The sequence below is a fragment of the Bombus bifarius genome, unplaced genomic scaffold (genome assembly GCF_011952205.1).
Source record: "Bombus bifarius isolate JDL3187 unplaced genomic scaffold, Bbif_JDL3187 scf7180000008169, whole genome shotgun sequence".
NCBI lineage: Eukaryota > Metazoa > Arthropoda > Insecta > Hymenoptera > Apidae > Bombus > Bombus bifarius.
In genome coordinates, this window is record NW_022884490.1 from 114,879 (window position 1) to 132,664 (window position 17,786).

At 31.4% G+C, this 17,786-nt stretch overlaps 2 protein-coding genes across 12 annotated transcripts; one reads left to right on the plus strand and one right to left on the minus strand.

The window, feature by feature from the left end:
* Window positions 1–296: 296 nt before the first annotated feature.
* Window positions 297–5,456, minus strand: LOC117209315 (adenosylhomocysteinase-like 1). Of its 5 annotated transcripts, none has more exons than XM_033451189.1 (11): window positions 5,302–5,456; window positions 3,731–3,778; window positions 3,239–3,323; window positions 2,966–3,147; window positions 2,568–2,892; window positions 2,362–2,512; window positions 2,131–2,283; window positions 1,889–2,054; window positions 1,479–1,725; window positions 1,283–1,403; window positions 297–1,205 (listed from the first exon to the last, which is right to left on the minus strand). In XM_033451189.1, exons 1-11 carry the CDS (start codon window positions 5,401–5,403, stop codon window positions 1,199–1,201), a joined length of 1,587 nt encoding a protein of 528 aa, XP_033307080.1. In that variant the 5' UTR covers window positions 5,404–5,456; the 3' UTR covers window positions 297–1,198. The 5 variants fall into 5 exon arrangements, with proteins under 5 accessions (XP_033307080.1, XP_033307079.1, XP_033307082.1 ...); XM_033451188.1 differs by having other exon boundaries at window positions 2,966–3,159; XM_033451191.1 differs by lacking the exon at window positions 3,731–3,778 and having other exon boundaries at window positions 5,302–5,445.
* Window positions 5,457–5,908: 452 nt separating this feature from the next.
* On the plus strand, window positions 5,909–17,535 carry LOC117209313 (rho GTPase-activating protein 190). 7 transcript variants are annotated; one of them, XM_033451181.1, is made up of 25 exons: window positions 5,909–6,181; window positions 7,058–7,179; window positions 7,414–7,760; window positions 7,842–8,752; window positions 8,830–9,039; window positions 9,264–9,275; window positions 9,482–9,668; window positions 9,757–9,872; window positions 9,945–10,097; window positions 10,181–10,419; window positions 10,507–10,708; window positions 10,779–10,949; window positions 11,024–11,275; window positions 11,344–11,522; window positions 11,637–11,820; window positions 11,915–12,123; window positions 12,216–12,629; window positions 12,709–12,948; window positions 13,027–13,218; window positions 13,629–13,681; window positions 13,764–14,121; window positions 14,199–14,330; window positions 14,401–14,451; window positions 14,535–14,631; window positions 14,707–15,022. In XM_033451181.1, the coding sequence occupies exons 3-25, from the start codon at window positions 7,590–7,592 to the stop codon at window positions 14,903–14,905; spliced, it is 4,932 nt and encodes a 1,643-aa protein (XP_033307072.1). In that variant the 5' UTR covers window positions 5,909–6,181; window positions 7,058–7,179; window positions 7,414–7,589; the 3' UTR covers window positions 14,906–15,022. The 7 variants fall into 7 exon arrangements, with proteins under 7 accessions (XP_033307072.1, XP_033307073.1, XP_033307071.1 ...); XM_033451182.1 differs by having other exon boundaries at window positions 7,058–7,138; XM_033451180.1 differs by having other exon boundaries at window positions 7,058–7,760; window positions 14,707–17,535.
* Window positions 17,536–17,786: the final 251 nt, after the last annotated feature.

The window sequence follows — 17,786 nt, forward strand, 5'->3', positions numbered from 1 at the left end:
TCTTTATTTGAGCTTCATTACGTTAATGTATTGATTTTTATTCTCCCTTTACCGTAATTATATTCATTTAAATATAAAGCATTGACTATAGTTTCTATATTTAGTAAATCGATTACATTTGAATTTTAACTTTATTATATCAAATCTTGTAATCAAATTAGCTTAAATGAACAATAAGACTAAAACGCAAAAATATAAATCCCCACATTTTACTCTTTAATTTCAACAAATAAGTATATTATTCTCTATAAGACACAGTAGAAAGGAATAGAAAATATAAATCAAGAAGAACGTTATTAGGTTCATGGCATCATAAACGTTTATTTGATTTCTATTTTTTCATTATTTTCTATCGACGGATGATATGACCAATTATAAAAGGGTTGGTTTTTGTCTAATTTTTCTTAAATAATTATGTACATAGTTTGGATTGCTTCATTTTTACACTGTCTTTTTTCTAGAAACAAAAATACTAACTGTAAATATACATAATTGCTGTTTCGGTAAATAAACTGAGTACAGTTATTGGATATAATTGCAGACATTAACTCATCAAAAAATAACTCATTAAACTTCACTTATTCATACAATAAGCAATATCTTATAATGTTAAATTCTCTATATATGTTTCCAACATTACAATTCATTCATGTTAAAACTGCAATTTTTAAAAAGAACTGAAGATAGTAGCTGAAGATAAAAATAATTGCAACAAACAATTTTAATTCCGTAATCGGTAGTGTTAGAAATGATTTACGTATACAGATCTTTGCAGGAAATTCCTTTCTTAACATCAGTTTAAAATGGAAAACTGATCATTTAGCAAACTTGTACTTTGATTTGACTGAACAAATGTACATGTATTTCTAGGCATGCACAAATCATAAATTAGTAATTGCTATACACTTGTGAAGGTTAACTAAATATATATTTACTTATATAACTCCTGGTTATTGATTATTGCAGCCAGTGCTGACAATATTTTGGTTGGAATCATATAGAAATACTTTTCGAAATATATAAGGAAAATAGAATTATATTAAAGATAACATGAAATCCTATTATACGTTTCTATTAATTCAGATAAATAAAATTAATAGAAGAAACTTCAATAAAACGAAGCACTTATTTTTCAATACTCATAAACGCAAATTCCGATTATTGCATATACTGTGTCACATTGTTTATCCACGTATTTTTAATAGCTGAAATAAATTTAGATAATGATTTTAAATAAATAAAATTAAGTGACAATTCCAACTGAAGCATAAAATGTACTAACCGGTAGTAATTAGGCTTAAAAGGTCCAGCCTTATTAAGTCCCATATATTTGGCTTGTTCATCTGTTAGTTCCGTCAAATGTGCATCAAACGTTGGTAAATGTAATGAAGCCACGTACTCATCTATCGAGTAGTATTATTGTTTTACAGCTTACTTTAATTGAATAATAATGGAACATAAAGATATTTTAGGCTTACCCATCTTTTTTGGTAACAGATAAACGTCACTTTTATATCGCCCTGATGGTGCGTTGAAAAGTTCAATTAGTGCTAACGCTTGGGTAGCGGCTGTGATCGACACAACAAATGAGGGGATGCTGGAACAAGACAAGTTGACTAATCGGCCTTCCGCTAATAACACGATGCGCTTTCCATCTGGCCAGATAACATGATCCACTTGAGACCTTACTTTTTCCCAAGTTAAATCGGGCGTGCGTAAACTGTTCTGTTAAGAACATATTAAAGGAGTCTTAATGTCTTATCAATATATTTCTTTTTTTTTTTTGTTCTGAAATATAAGAAATACGAGTTTTTCCCTACAAACTCTAGTTGAAAATCTAATCGAATTTTAAAGGAAGTAGTTATATATTGTCAAAATTTGAACGTACAATGTCTATTTCGGTATTACTATGTCCCATATTGCATACTACGCAGCCGTTTTTCATTTTATCCATGTGTTCGCGCGTAACTACATTTTTATTGCCAGTTGCGGTAATAACGATATCTACATTTCGGATTACTTCGTTCAGTTTCATTACTCTAAAACCGTCCATGCTGTAAAGAATACCTGTATGAATAATTGTATTATCGTTTATGTAATATACAGTGTATTTTATTTTAAACTATCTACCTCGCTTGTAAAGCACAAATTGGATCGATCTCAGTTATATAAACGATACAACCTAAACCCTTAAGGGCTTGACAACAACCTTTACCAACTTCACCATAACCACAAATTACAACTTGTTTTCCACCAAACATAATATCTGTGGATCGTTTCAAGCTGCAATAAGATATCTAAGTAGAAGCAATTAGCAGATACTTTTAGTGTGTTTCAATAACTGATTTACAATTGATTTACCTATCGATAATACTTTCGCGGCAGCTATAAAGATTATCAAACTTAGTTTTTGTTACACTATCATTGACATTCATGGCAGGGACGGATAATTTTCCTGCTTTTGATAATTGGTATAATCTATGTACACCTGTTACACTCTCTTCAACAATTCCTAGAAATTAACATTATTATTATCTACTTGGCTGCAAAAGAAACAATGGACAAACCTTGAATCATTTTAAACATAGCATTATATTTTTTGAGCATTAAATGTGTTGCATCACCACCATCATCTAATATCATATTAGGTTGCCAATTTTCAGCAGCTACACATTTATCAATACACCACCAAAAATCTTCTTCTGTTTCACCGCGCCAAGCAAAAATTGGATAACCAGCATGAGCCAGAGCAGCAGCCACTTCATTTTGAGTAGAATATATGTTACATGCTGCCCATCTAACTTGTGCACCCAAATGTACTAAGGTTTCAATAAGAACAGCAGTTTGAGCATTGATATGAGTGCACCCAACGATTTTAGCATTTTTCAATGGCTGTTTGAAATAATTGTTTATTATACACATTAATATTGCTTAGTTTTGTTTTTGTAGTAAATAATTTGTATACCTTATCATCGGCGGCACGTTTACGAAGTGCCATAATTCCCGGCATTTCTTGTTCCGCTATTTCTATCTCTCTTCTACCAAATGCATGTTGATTAATGTTGCGTACACAAAAATCTGTGAAACCATTTTCTGTTTTTTGAAGTTTTTCACGAGGTGACACGTCATCTTCGTCCGATGAACTTCCTGTATAAGATGCTAAAATTAACCGCGATACGTTAATAATAATCAGGTTACAATAATTAAATGTACAACACTGTAATGACCGTATTCGTACCAGAACTGTAACTATCTGTGCTACTGGCTGATAAAGATCGACTACGATAACGGCTGGACTTCTTCAAAGCTCCTGACTTGGAATCCTAAACATTTAAAAGGTCAAATAAATTATGAGATTGTGAATAATTCTCATCTTCAAAAGGGCTGCAACAGATGGAAATGGACTACAAACAGAAAAAATGCAAATAAAGCTATTTTATTTGATAGAATGGACACAGTTTAATATAGACGATTTTTAGTGTAATATCATTTGATTTTATGTTGTTCTTGTTATTTGTACTCTAATGAAGTATTTGGCTGCACTTTGATAAAAGGATCGTCTTATTATTACTGTGTTATTTGATGGGAAAGCAAAAATGATAAACCCATTGGCACATACCACATTTATGTTGTCATAGGAATTAAAGCAGCCCTGAGGAAATTGCAAGGATTGCTCTATGGAAAGGAGTACAAATTTACTTGTGTCTTGTACACACATATTCTTACTTACTAATTTTGTTCTCGCGCCGTGAAAGGCACTATTTGATGCCTCTAGGCTCTGAAATCACAACAACCACCATCATAATTCAAATTGGATCAAATTTTCATAATACAGTCCGTAGTTAGGTACAAAGCTCCCAAAGGTTGTACTTGTAAGTAAAACTTGATTTATATAAGATATCAGTTTTATGTACACAAAGGTATCTCCCCCCTCTTCTTTTTTTGTTTTGTAATCATTCCTCAGTTGTACTCAATGCATTGGTTCAGTAGTGCTAATTGTGCCATGCCTATATGGTGTATTTAGGCATATAATGAGTGATGCATGAGTGATTGGTACCGAACCTACGGACTACTGTGAGAATAATGCTCTATATGTAAAATAATATAAGCGCCTTGATAGCAGGCAATATGTGTAATAGCATGCAAATCACTTTTTAGTTTTTTGCATTATCAAAGTTGAAGTTATACATATATGTATATGTATTATGCATTTGATGTCATTGAAGATATTAAAAGACTTAATTTCTTTTGTGATAGTTAATATGCTAAAGTACTGTTATACATAGAAGGATATGTAGTAAAGGAATGATAAATTAAAAAATGTATGAAGAAAATGAAATATCTTTTGTCTGAAAAAACTAAAATATTAAAAACTTTTTCACGTTGAATTAGAAAATGTCAATATCTAGAACAAAGTACTTAGAACGTTGCTTTAGAAGATTGTTCTTATCAGTTAAACTCATGTATATGAATTGTCTGCAATTTTCATGCCAATTATCATAACATCATTTGCATATTGTGTAACAACGATAAAGTGCCAGTTACAATAGTTTTTTAAATGGAAAAATACTTTTGAGGCAAAGGCATATATTCAGTCTGTTTATAAATTAGGTTTTCATTACTTTTTTTTTAGTATTATATATATATCTTTCAATAACCTTCAATAATTTTCAATAACATTATGTCATAAAACACATTTAAACTCACAGTAAATTTAATAAATAAACCAGAATTTACATTTCATTAATAAATAAGATTAGTATCCAGTTTTCCTAACAATATACTTATGAAGTATATTATGATAAGAATCATGATTGCAAGATTATGGATCTTTCAATTTGAAATAACAATAGAAGGAAGTTATTTGTTTGACAATAGACAGAAGTTATATACAAGACCATACATTAATTACTACCATGTGTTGTATTATATAACAGCAACATGTGGTCATAAGACTTGAAAGGGTTGGGCTGAAATATGACAGAAAAAACAAAACACAGGTAAAGGAAGATAAAGGTAAATGAAAGACTTAATACAAATAATTTAACATAATAGAAGAACATAAAAACAATGAAATAAAGAAAGTACAATATCTTTGTTAAATCATTGTCTTTTGATGGAATGAAAGTATAAATTAAAAAAGATATATTTTATTTTTATAAGTGATTTAATTAGCCAGAAACTAATACGGCGGTAAATACAATACTCGTGGCAACGCAGTGTCATGATTTTACGTTATCAAAATCGAAGTTAAAATAATCCGTTTGTTTAATTATTTGGCGATAGCATTCTTCAATCTACCTTGTTGTTTGATGCTGGATCGGTGACAGGACCATCGGTAACGGTATTTCTAGCCTCTTTCCCTGAAGACGTACTATTCACAGCATCCCCGCTGTCAGCCATTTTCGATTCGAAGTCAAACTAGTGCGTTCACTCAACGACAGGTGGTGCCTTTATGGTCTTGCAGGAGCGTAATCACGATGTGCTTACAACCAGGTGCTTTTTGTCGATACTGTCATACTGTTCATAAATAATTGATTAATTTAGATAAATAATAGTTGCACCAAAAGATCATTGTCTTATAATTTAAACGATATAATAGTTTTACTTTAACTAAATTTATTTTACCAGAGTATTCTAAAGTCTTCAAAATAAAACATTTTTATTTATTTTAAAATATATTGGAATCATTTCCAAATTAGTGATACATTTACTTATTTACTTTTTTGTTATATAACTCGGAACGAAATTTTAGTAATAAATTGTGCATCTAATTGAATAAGAATAAAAGATTAGTATAATTTAATAATTTGTTCATAAGAAAAAATGCTATATTAAAATATAGATGAATCATAGGAAGTACGCTAGATACGGCCTTGTTCTTGTTCGACGTATACTATCTATCCTGAAAACATTAATCGCCTTGTGCCCACCCACCAAGATGGCTCCTTTATGGGGCAATACTCGATGTTTGACGTGAAGTTATTTACACACCTGGAATTAAACGTTCATTGAGACAAGTTGTAGATGCCTTTCGGTGCACCGTGTACGTGAAACAGATCAAGAAAGAGTGCGTGCTCTATAGCAGTGAAGGATCGATCGAGTTTCTGGAGAAAATAATTATACGGGACGGCCGGTTGGTCTAATACATAGTTCTCTTGCCGAACAAAAATCTGTACAGGTATCATAGCCTTTGTTATACGGAGCAAGATATTCTGATTGGTTTTCTGATTTTGCTTGGATAAGTTACAGCGTGTCATGCATATTGGTCGTGTATCTTATTAAAATTTGTCGAAATCCCGGGACTCTATCATCAGTGTCAAAATTGACCGCGGTTGTGTACAATGCATATTGATCTATTCGTAGCTGTCATTTGTACATTGAATAATTTGTTTCTGCTGCATGAATCACGTCTCGTAAATTTCAATAACAAGTCTATGACTTTACCTAGTATTTTTAATGAGAGATATAGCTATATATTACATCACGATGGAAATACTTCGCCGTTATTATAAATTATATTCTTTCGCGATTTAACAAAAAACAATATCATTGTAGTACTATTTGTAATTATTTTTAAACACAATATCCACGGAAAATTATCATGTTAAATTTCTAATTATTAAGAAATTACAAGATTCGTATTATATATATGGAGGTTAACGTAGAAATGTATTTCGAAAAGTTTCTTAACGTTTTATTTCATTGAATCCATAACCTGTATAATATGAGAAATAATTTATTTTCATCTCTAATAAATTCAGTTGATGAGGAAATTACTTTCGCTTCGAATGTTTGCTTGTCATTTGATTCATCTCTTGTTTTACTAATATAAAGCATATTTTATAATGTAATTTATGGTGCATATACATGTGATGATGAATGCAGTTCTATACGTGATTTTACATATCTTATTAATGTGAATTTCAGGAAGTGGATACTATCATGAATATTTAATCTAATTTCCATAATAAAGATATCAGTGCAAACATGAGTGCAACTAACTAACATTTCATAATATTGTTTATTAGTCTATTATGAATATTTTTTTTTTCAGATACACAGTGCCATTCCAAAGAACCATTGCTCACAGCTGTGCTAAATTATGAATGTTATGCTTTACAGAAAAAGATAAAGTGTAAAGATTTTTAAAGATCTGTATTACTAATTTCTAATGATGTTAGTTTATCATTCATGAAGCTACGATAATAACAATTACATTAACAAAGCTCAAATGAAATTTTGGCAAACAACATTTGTTCATAATTATTCATATGTAAATTTGCATGTTATACAAAAATTTGAAGCATGATATATGAATGTTGTAAACGAATGGGAAAGATAAAATAAAAGAGCATTTTATTGAAAATGTTACCAAAGGGAGGTAATGCTGATTTTCATATAAATTTTTAGACTTGATACAATGACCAAAGGGAGAAATGCTGATGTTTAATAACTGCAAAGATAAATGAATAAGAAGAACTATTAATAGTGGTACTTAAAAATGTCCTGAGTAAAGTTTGATGAAGAAAAGATTTTTATTTTCACACTTAATTATATAAGTGATCTAATCAAGTTAAGCTTTAAAAATGGCAAGAAAAAGTGATAATATCAAAACCATCAATGTTGCTGTTGTTGGTCTTTCTGGCACTGAGAAAGATAAAGGACAAGTTGGTGTTGGAAAGTCATGTCTGTGTAATCGTTTTATGCGTTCTTTGAATGATGATTATAATGTGGACCATATATCAGTGTTATCACAGGTAATAGCTAAATATGTGTTAGATACATTTGTATGCTTTGCAGTGATTACTCTTTTATTAATTGGCTATTATCTTTTACAGTCAGATTTTAGTGGTCGGGTGGTGAATAATGATCATTTCCTATATTGGGGTGAAGTTACAAAAACAGCAGAGGATGGGACAGAGTATCAATTTCAAGTGATAGAACATACAGAGTTTATAGATGATGCATCATTTCAGCCTTTTAAGGGTGGTAAAATGGAACCTTATGCAAAACGATGTGCAGCCACCAAAATTACTAGTGCAGAAAAGCTTATGTATATTTGCAAAAATCAATTAGGCATAGAAAAAGAATATGAACAAAAAGTTTTACCAGATGGTAAATTAAATATTGATGGCTTTTTGTGTGTATTTGATGTAAGCGTTGTACCAAATAGATCTATAGAAAAACAGATTGAAATAGTAGCAAATATATTGAACAGTTTAATGAAAACTAAAAAACCAATAGTTTTGGTAACAACTAAAAATGATGATGCTAATGAACAATATGTAAAAGAAGCTGAAAAATTAATAATGCGTAAAGAATATAAAGGTTCCATTTTAATAGTTGAAACATCTGCACATGAAAATATCAATATTGATTTGGCATTTATGATTTTGGCCCAATTGATTGATAAAACTAAAATGCGAAGTAAGCTAACACCATTCGCGGAAGCAGCTAGAGCTAGAAAAGAATTATTGGATGCATCTACAGAATCTTTACAAAGATTGATTCGAATACATATTACCGACTATAGAGCATTGTGGTCTCAAGCATCCAAAAAACTAGCCCAACATAAAGAATTTTCAACATTTGTAGAATTATTTGGTATTGATGCAACCCAAAGATTATTTAGGAGACATATTAAGAAATTGAAAGATGAACAAGTGGCAAAGAAGATTCAAGGATATTTAGATATGCTACCCGAAATTCTTCATGAAATATGTCCTGATATAACAAATTTGATTAATGAGTATGTTTCCAACTAAAATCTTTTAATTACGATTGGAAGGTGTTGTTTTACTGAATCCATGTATTTTATTTATATAGAGAGTGGTCTGCAGTACAACAGTATATAAAAGAACATCCCGATTTTCATCAATATTTTTATGAATGTCCCGAGGATATCCCGTGGATTGATTGTGATTTTGGTGAAAGCAATGGAACAAAGATTCCTTATGATGTTTTGGAAACACCAGAAGCAGAAACTGTTTTCAAAAATCATATAAATATATTGCAACAAGAACAGCGGCGATTAGAGTAAGTATTACATACATATGCATATATTTCTTGATTATACTTTATTATAATTATTATCTGCTGAAATTCTACTACTTAGAAATAGCAAAAGAATCACTAGTTTTCCCTTACATGCTTTAACATAGTTATTAAGGTTATATAGTTATTCAGCATTTTAGATAATAATACTTATATGCAATACATTAATGCTTTGCTTTATTCTGGGTGGCGTTTATTTTATGCAGACTTCCTAAAAGGTAAATTATGCTTTTTATCGCTTTACATACTAGAATATCGTTTTTTAGAAAAATATATAATTAGCTGTACTAACATTTTTATAGTTTTATATATATATATATATATTTTGGTATACTTGAGACTTCATAAATGAATAATCTATAAATAATTATATTCTACTAAGGAAAGTATTTGATAATATTTATGTAAATACATTGTTCATTAGATGGAAAAAACAGTTTAAGCAATTATTGGAAGAAACTGGCTATGTTACACCAGGAAAGCATTTGTCTGAAGTTAGAGTTCTTTTTATGGGCAGAGAATGCTTTGAAGCTCTTTCTCACCATGATTGTCAAGAAATATATGATCAACATCAAAAGGAGATTATTGAGAAAGCAAAACATAATTTTCAAGTAAGGATACACATTTTAGTATAAATAGTAATAACAACAATCTAAATATTTTACATTCTATTGTACTTTCTGATTCTATATATTATAGGAACTACTACTAGAACATGCTGATTTGTTTTATCATTTTAAAAGTATAGCACCATCTGGTACTATAACACAAGATGATATTAAAGAAATAACAGATGCATTGGTGGATGATTTTAGGTAATTAATTAAAATTATCTCTTTTTTAAACGAATTTACAAATATTTTTGAATTGTCTCTTATGGTGTACAGGTATAAGGCTTTAGATAGGCTAGATCAAGATAGAAAATTAATGCTTTTTCAACATTTGGGTTTTGTACATTGTCCCATAAGGGAACATTGTCCAGCTTATCCAAATTGCATGGATGCGCTTATAGAACGTATACTTGGAACAAAAGCTCACAGGTAAGATTTAGTTTTTTTCAAATTAGACAGATAAAATAAAATTTCTTATATATTCCAATATTATTATAATAATGATTTTTTAGACCTTCTTCATGGAATCACAGTAGCCAATGGCAATTAACATCTGATAATAATCAATTAAATTTAGTCATACTTGGAAGCAGTGGACTTGGCGAAGAATTCGCTCGTGAAATAAGAGCACAAACGGAGGACGACGAAGTAGAAATTGATTGTCAGTTATATACACTTGGATATCGAATAATCGATGGTGACGTCGGACTACCACACAATTCATTTACTACTTCTGACTTTATGCCTCATGGTATATGACGATGCTATAGTTATTATATATACATACATATAGTCATACTATATAGAATAGAAGTCTAAGAGCATTTTAAATTTACAGGTTCATTCTGTATTTACGCAGACGATTATTCATTTGAATATATTCGTTCTTCTTTAGAGAAAACTTTATTGTCGAATTTAGAACAAGAAGATAGGTTACCATTTCAAGGATTACCTATTGTTATTATGTTTGTGCCAGAATCAACTATAGACGAATTAGAAGCAATAAGACTTAGGAAAGAGGGTCAAAATCTTGCTGATAGGTACTAATTACTCATGTACTTTATATTTCGTTGTAGATAGAAAAAAATTAACAGTCAATTTTTACATTAGTCTACAGTGTCCATTTATCGATGTCTGCATAGAGGATTTAGAGCAAGACAAAAGGTTCCCTGCTCCGCTTGTGAAAGATGCATTGCAGCAACTTATACAATCTATAAATCACAGAGCTGGTTTTTTAAATATTTACCAAAGTGTTATTGAATGTTTGGAACCGGATATTAGGTAAGACAATTTTTAAGCAAATTATATTATATGTTAAGAAGAGAGAAAATATATCAATATTATTTTTATTTTAGAATAATAATGTGTATGTTTTGTGGGGATCCGTATTCTGTCGAGAACGTACTCGGTCCTTTACTTAATCATCAATGTTGTTTCCTTAGTGGCGACCGATCGATTGTTTTAGAAACATTTCTAGGAGAATCGAAACGAAGAGTTGAAGTTATTATTTCTAGCTTCCATGGAGCAAATGCATTTAGGGACGAATTAGTACATGGTTTCATATTGGTTTATTCTACAAAAAGGAAAGCATCACTTGCAACCCTTAAGTACGTGTAATATAATCATTTTTATATGTTTCAAAACTATATCATTTTAATTCAACATTTTTTCATAGTGCATTTTCTATGAATATACCAAACTTACCGATACAAATAATGGCTGTGACCGATACTGGAGGTGCTAATGCTTTCTTCAGTAATGATTTAAGTCATTTACTTATCACGGAAGGAAATGCAATTGCGGATAAATTGCAAGCGCATTTTATGACCTCAGCATCCAGTTGCCAACAAAAGAGTATGCTATAGTATTTAAAGACACTACTTACTTTTTAACATCAAATTTTTTAATTTAACTTAATATCTCGTCTTTTAAATACATATTGTGTTACACATAATATATATATTACAGCGGCATTTTATACCCCATTCTTCAAAGAGGTATGGGAGAAAAAACCTGAAATTGAACAAGCATTTAATATGGAAGAGCCAGGTAATCTGAATGATAGTGGCGAAGGAACTTTGGAATACTCTGCGTTACATCCTATGCCGCCGCCACGACATGAAAGTTATCACCTTCAAACACCAGATGATGGGTAAGTAATTTGAAATCACTCCTTAAAATGTCATCTAATTAATTGTGATTACCATAAAAATTTCTTTGTACTTCAAAAATCTAATGTGAAGTAGTATGTCTGTAACTTTCAGAAGTGGTTCCGAATCGTACGAGCAATTAACTCCTGATGGTGATCTTGGAGACACGGGATTAAATGAACAGTTTGCAGACAATAGAGCTACGCCTAGTGACGACAGTGATATTTATAGCCAAGTAGATTTTTATAGGGAAGAAAGAGAGAGAGATCTGTTAAAACCAGGAGACATTACAAACAAATTATCCGGTTAGTTTTATAATAATGAAATGAAATGGAGTGATGACAAAATACCTTCTTAAATATGATTTCATTTTTTTATACCTTTTTTATCGCAATAGGTTGGGTGAAAGATACATTTATGCATCAAGATGGAGTAACTAATAGTTACTCCCATAGAGCTTTCACAACAGGCAGGCGTCATATTTCCCAGGCAAAACCGCGACCGAAAGGAAATAGCCAAACTTTAAAACAACCTGGTAAAATAAATTTAAAAGATTTTTCAAATGTGACAGATGCCATAGCTAGAATGACAGTAGGTGAAAAGGATGAACACGGTCCGAAGATAACTATGGGTCATGCTCCTCTTGCTACACCTGAATTGGTAGATTTAGGTTCTGAATATGCCCAAGTTAAAGACGTTGTACCAAGCCTATATCCTTCTTACGATGGCGATTATATGTATGCTTCAGTACAAGATTCTATCGGAAATAATAAACCTAAGTTACGTCACAGACGCGAGAAAGGACAACCCTGTAAGGGTTCAATTAAAAAAGTTTTTATTGGAGTTCATTAATGCATATATGTTCATTAATTATATAATTTGTTTTATAGCATACAGTGATTCTGATTCTGAATGGAGTTCTTTGGAGAGACAGAGGGTTGCTGATGTCTTAGGTAAAGTAAACAAAAAACCACCATCGCACAAAAGGATACGAAAAAAACGTACGGCTATACCTGTCGCTGCACCTAAAGTCCCATCATTGGCTAGCATGGGAAGTGGGGATGGTATTGTTGGTCTGAATTATAATGTTAAAGAGGATAAAAGTTGGCGAGTAAATCCTACAGAAAGAGGTATTATATGCATTTATTATGATGATTCTGTTAATTGTTTCATTATTAAAATATGTTATATGACGATTTTCTTATTAGTGTCTAGTGAAACACCAGATTCTTCCGAATCTAGTGATCCGGACCACTCGAGATCGAGAGCAAAACAATATAAACACGCTGCTGCTAGTCTACGAAAAAGATTTGGAAATTCATTGCCACAACATCTACCTACATCATTACAACATCCCTACAATGTAAAACATATGACTCAAGAAATGTTTAGTGCTTCCTGTAAGTAAGATTATCATTAGTATCATAATATAAATCTTTTGCATGCTAAAAGATATTAAAAAAGAATACAAAATGTTTGGTAGCTTTTGTGTGCATGCTTCATATCTTTCGCGTTTTAGAAAAGGTTTATCGCCATTGTTCCGATTCTGTAATTGTACTATTAGTTTCACGAATTATTAATTCGAAATAGCTGTCAAGAATAAAGATTGCGAGGATTTTAATGAATTGTTAATATCACAAATTTTAAATAATAGTTGTAGAATTTTTCCCAATAATTTTTTAAGATGGTTCAGACAGGATACAACAGAAGGTTTGCTCTGAATTATTTCTTCTTATATATTTGATATTGCATGAAATTATTATCATTTTGGTAAAGGAGGGGAGTGACATTACCTTTGGCAACATTCCAGATGATGAATCCAGTTTAGATGTTTCGTCTCCACGAGAAATTAATTCTCCCAGTGTAAGTAAAAATATACGGCAAAGTAAAGCTATATCTCTGTATAAATTTTGTTGAAGACATTCTTTTTGGTATTTTAAATAAGGTCAAAGATGGCGATAAATTAAACAGAAAGAAGGATAAACAAAAAGCGAAAGAAGATGAGAAGCTAGAGAAGCGTCGTCAAAAGGAGGAGAAGCTTAAAAAACACGCGGAGAAGGAAAAGGAAAGGGAGAAAAAGAAGCAAGAAAAAATAAAACAAACTAAAGGCCCTAGTTCAGCATTAAGTATGAATCAACAACCGCTAATCGAAGACTTTGCACAAAGTGAAACAAATCGAATACCTCTGTTTCTCGAAAAATGTGTGCAATTTATTGAAGATGAAGGATTAGATTCTGAAGGGATATATAGGGTTCCTGGAAATAGAGCACACGTTGAACTTCTCTTTCAAAAGTTTGAAGAAGGTAAGTCTTTTCTATGATTTCATATCTAAATATTAATTTTTTTTATATATTCGTTTGAACTTGTTTTATTATTGCAGATGGAAACGTGGACATACATTCATTGGACATACCTGTAAATGCTGTTGCGACTGCTTTAAAAGACTTTTTTTCAAAAAGGCTACCACCATTGATTGACAAAGAACGAATGAGCGAACTCGAGGACATTTCGGGTAAATTATAATAATTTTAACATTAACCGAAATGTTTGTTTAAAGCTGAAGCTAACTCTTTTTTGCTTAGGTGCCCGTGGTATTAGCAAACCGATGTCAGCAACATGTATGAATATGGAAGGTAAGTATCATTAAGTAAATTTATACAAAATAAAGAGATTAAAAAGACAACAGTTTAAGATGAATATCTATGATTTATTATAGATCGAAGCTGCAGACTATTGGCACTACGTTTGATGCTCAACAAATTGAATCCAATTAATTTTGATGTACTTAAATTTATCTTTCATCATTTTGTAAAGTAAGTTTCTATTATCATTATAGTTTAAATTATCTAAGTATTAATCATTATAATGCAACATTTATATATTTTTAGAGTGGCTGAAAATTGTAAGCTGAACAGTATGGACAGTAAAAATTTGGCAATCTGCTGGTGGCCTACTTTATTGCCTATAGAATTTAACGATCTTGGCAGATTTGAAGCAATGAGACCATACTTAGAAGATGTTGTTCAGACGATGATAGATCAATATCCTTTCCTCTTTTGTGGTGAAGAAGCTATCGTAATGGTGTAGTGAAAGACTACATTATTTCGAATCGTACAGTTAGGGCTTGTACGAGTAATGTGAAATAATTACACTTCAATACGATGTGTATTATTTCCGTTTAGTCCTTATGATTACGAATAATGATTGGTCTTGTTATGTTTATATACCGTGACTTGATCGTAGTGCATTTGAGCTACGACTAGGATAATTCTTGTAACGTGAAAAAGACCGAACAAATTAATTTAAGTTTACATACTCGTTTCATTGCGAAGTGTGACTGACGGAGTGATAGATTAATGGCCCTAATGATGGCTGTTTGCAGGCCCGATAATAATGCGAATAATAAAAAGTCAATCTGCGTGTCATAACAGTATGCATGTATCATGTTGGATGTATTCAGAGCGATGTATTTATTAACATATATTTAGGTGTAAGTCTCGATATTTGATAATAGCGAATACTCGTAGTGAGCTCGATGTTGCTTTTTTATCTGATCTTCTTGTTTTCCTTTACCTTCTGTTTTTATGTTCTTCTATAAATAAAAGATCTGTTTATTGTATGCAACGTGTATGCGTGTGTGTGAGAGAAAGAGAAAGAGAGTGAAGGAGGGAGGGAAAGATAAAAAGCGAGAGAAAGAGAAATGGCGCAATCTTATAAAAAAATATTCATATTCTAAAACGTGTTAAAGACATTACTATAAAATGTACGAGGTATACAAATTTTCTCTAATACATGCGCGTTTTTATATAGCAACGATATCAAAACATCAAAATATCTCTATGAAAAATTTAATTTTTCGGTTAATCGATTATCGTTTTTAGTCTGGAAGGCATTTTTAATTTGCATTTAATCAGTGTAAATCTCTTTCTCGAACCAGTATTTCAGAATATTTAGTTTGATTTAATAGAGCTATTTAAGCTCATTGGTGATACAATGCATAATATATCCATTCCGTCTGAATGAAAAACAAAAACGAACAAAAAAAAAAGAGAAAAAGATGAAGGAAATGAAAAGCGTTACATGTATTTGCGATTTTTTCAAGATGTGCAGCGAATAAGCGTTTATATCAAGAAGATTGTAAGGATATTGATATGGTTCTAATTATTAAGGTAAATCTTGAAGATTTCCGGATTTGTAACAGATCACGGGAATACTAAATGCTAAGAACTTTACCTAAAATCTCACAGACATTTTTTCAAGTTTCATAAAGCGAATAATTGTACATAAGATTATAAGATTGTAAGCTACGAAAAGTTTATAACGAGAATTACGAGGATCGACTATCGATCGATACTTTCGAGATTATTCAATGGTCGCCATGACGTTTACACAAATCGCTTTTATCTTTTTTTACGCGATGCATGTTATATTTGATAAAAATAATTAAATAATAGACGAAGGTTCGTGTTTTTAATCGCATATTGTATTTGTGTATCAGCTTTCGTCTGTATTTACAAAAGGTACTTATCAACGTTACATTTTATTTTTCGAACAGCTTTAGAATACTACGGTCGCAGGATATGTAACCGATCGTCAAACTGTTCAACCATTTTGCTCTTGTACCTGCTGCGTTATCCCGAAATACAATTCTCTTTTGGTAAAAACCATTATTCTAAATTCATACACATATGATAACTTTTATGTGTTCCCATGGATAAAGGTTCTGACGATCGTCGTTACTGTTCTGAAGATGAGATGAAATTCGATAATACGAACGCATCAACGGATCAAACGACTGAGCCATTAGAACTGTGATGTAGTTACTTGTTTTTAATAATGTATAATAGTAACTATCGAGAAAGGCAAAAGGATTGTTCAATGACGCTTAACGTAATAGATGCGATCTTTGTTGAAACGAAGCTATTGTTTTACGATCAGTGTATATTAGCATTAATTGATTTTCCAGCGTGCAAAACATCTTCGTCTATTAATGCGGAATGTGGTCCGATTCGAAATCTTTTCGAATAATGATGAATTCACACGTAGGTGTGCCATACCATGTGTAGTTGTCACGATCATAATGTAACCGTACATCATTTGAGGATGAAATGTTCGGAAGCAAGAATCGTCAAGCAAGAAAAAAGAAAAGAAAGAAAAGAAAAGTAGGATCAAGGAAGTCAATCGACGATTGATCGACAATGGAGCTATTGTGAGCAAGTTTGTTTCTTTTTTTATTTTATTCGATAATCCGAACTATAACAAGAAACATTCCCGCGAGTAACGATTGAAGTTACTTCCGGTTTTGTCGAGCGCGAATTCGACGAGGTTCATGTTCCTTTGACGATGAATATATTGCAGGTAAATGAATCGAGGAAAAGAAAGGAAAAGAAAGAAACCATTTCGATAAGGTTGTTCGATCTCGACGAGTTCGTTCTCGATAAATTTTGTCGTATTTATAAGAAAATCGTTGTAACGATATTTCGATGATTTAACCAGCGCCGCGAGGGCGCTTAGCGACAAACAACGGATCGTACATTCCCGTATTAGTCGTAAAATGAAACAAACAAAACAGAATTTTATACATTCGTACGTACATAATTGTATAATGTTATTAATAGGAACAGAGACGTCGATGTTACGTGTGAGATCTGGGATATGGATCAAATGCTATCTCAAATAATAATGACATGATTTCTGTCATTGTCGCTGAATTTAAACTGGCTAAATTTTTCGAACACCTGTTCGTTATACCTTTGACAATGATTCTCTTTTATCCTTGATCTTCGTTGCGTATTATTCTCTTATGCTTTGCCATCCCTCTAAGTATGCTTTTTGTTTATGTTTTCTCTCCAGTTGACAAATTTTTGCGAATCAGTGCTCTCCAATGTCATTATTTTTCTATTTTCTTTTGTATGGATTTTTTTAAAAATATTTCTTCGGAAGAGGAAGAATTAAGTTCTGCTCCGTT

Excerpts from the sequence above, each read along its gene's own strand:
- LOC117209315 (XM_033451188.1), bottom strand. The coding sequence starts at position 5,403 with ATGGCTGACAGCGGGGATGCTGTGAATAGTACGTCTTCAGGGAAAGAG. Across the intron at positions 3,779-5,301 it reads ATCCAGCATCAAACAACAAG|AGCCTAGAGGCATCAAATAG; the intron begins GTAGATTGAAGA and ends TTGTGATTTCAG. Across the intron at positions 2,284-2,361 it reads CGCGAAAGTATTATCGATAG|CTTGAAACGATCCACAGATA; the intron begins GTAAATCAATTG and ends ATCTTATTGCAG.
- LOC117209313 (XM_033451180.1), top strand. The coding sequence starts at position 7,590 with ATGGCAAGAAAAAGTGATAATATCAAAACCATCAATGTTGCTGTTGTT. Across the intron at positions 11,276-11,343 it reads GCATCACTTGCAACCCTTAA|TGCATTTTCTATGAATATAC; the intron begins GTACGTGTAATA and ends ATTTTTTCATAG. Across the intron at positions 12,124-12,215 it reads CATTACAAACAAATTATCCG|GTTGGGTGAAAGATACATTT; the intron begins GTTAGTTTTATA and ends TTATCGCAATAG.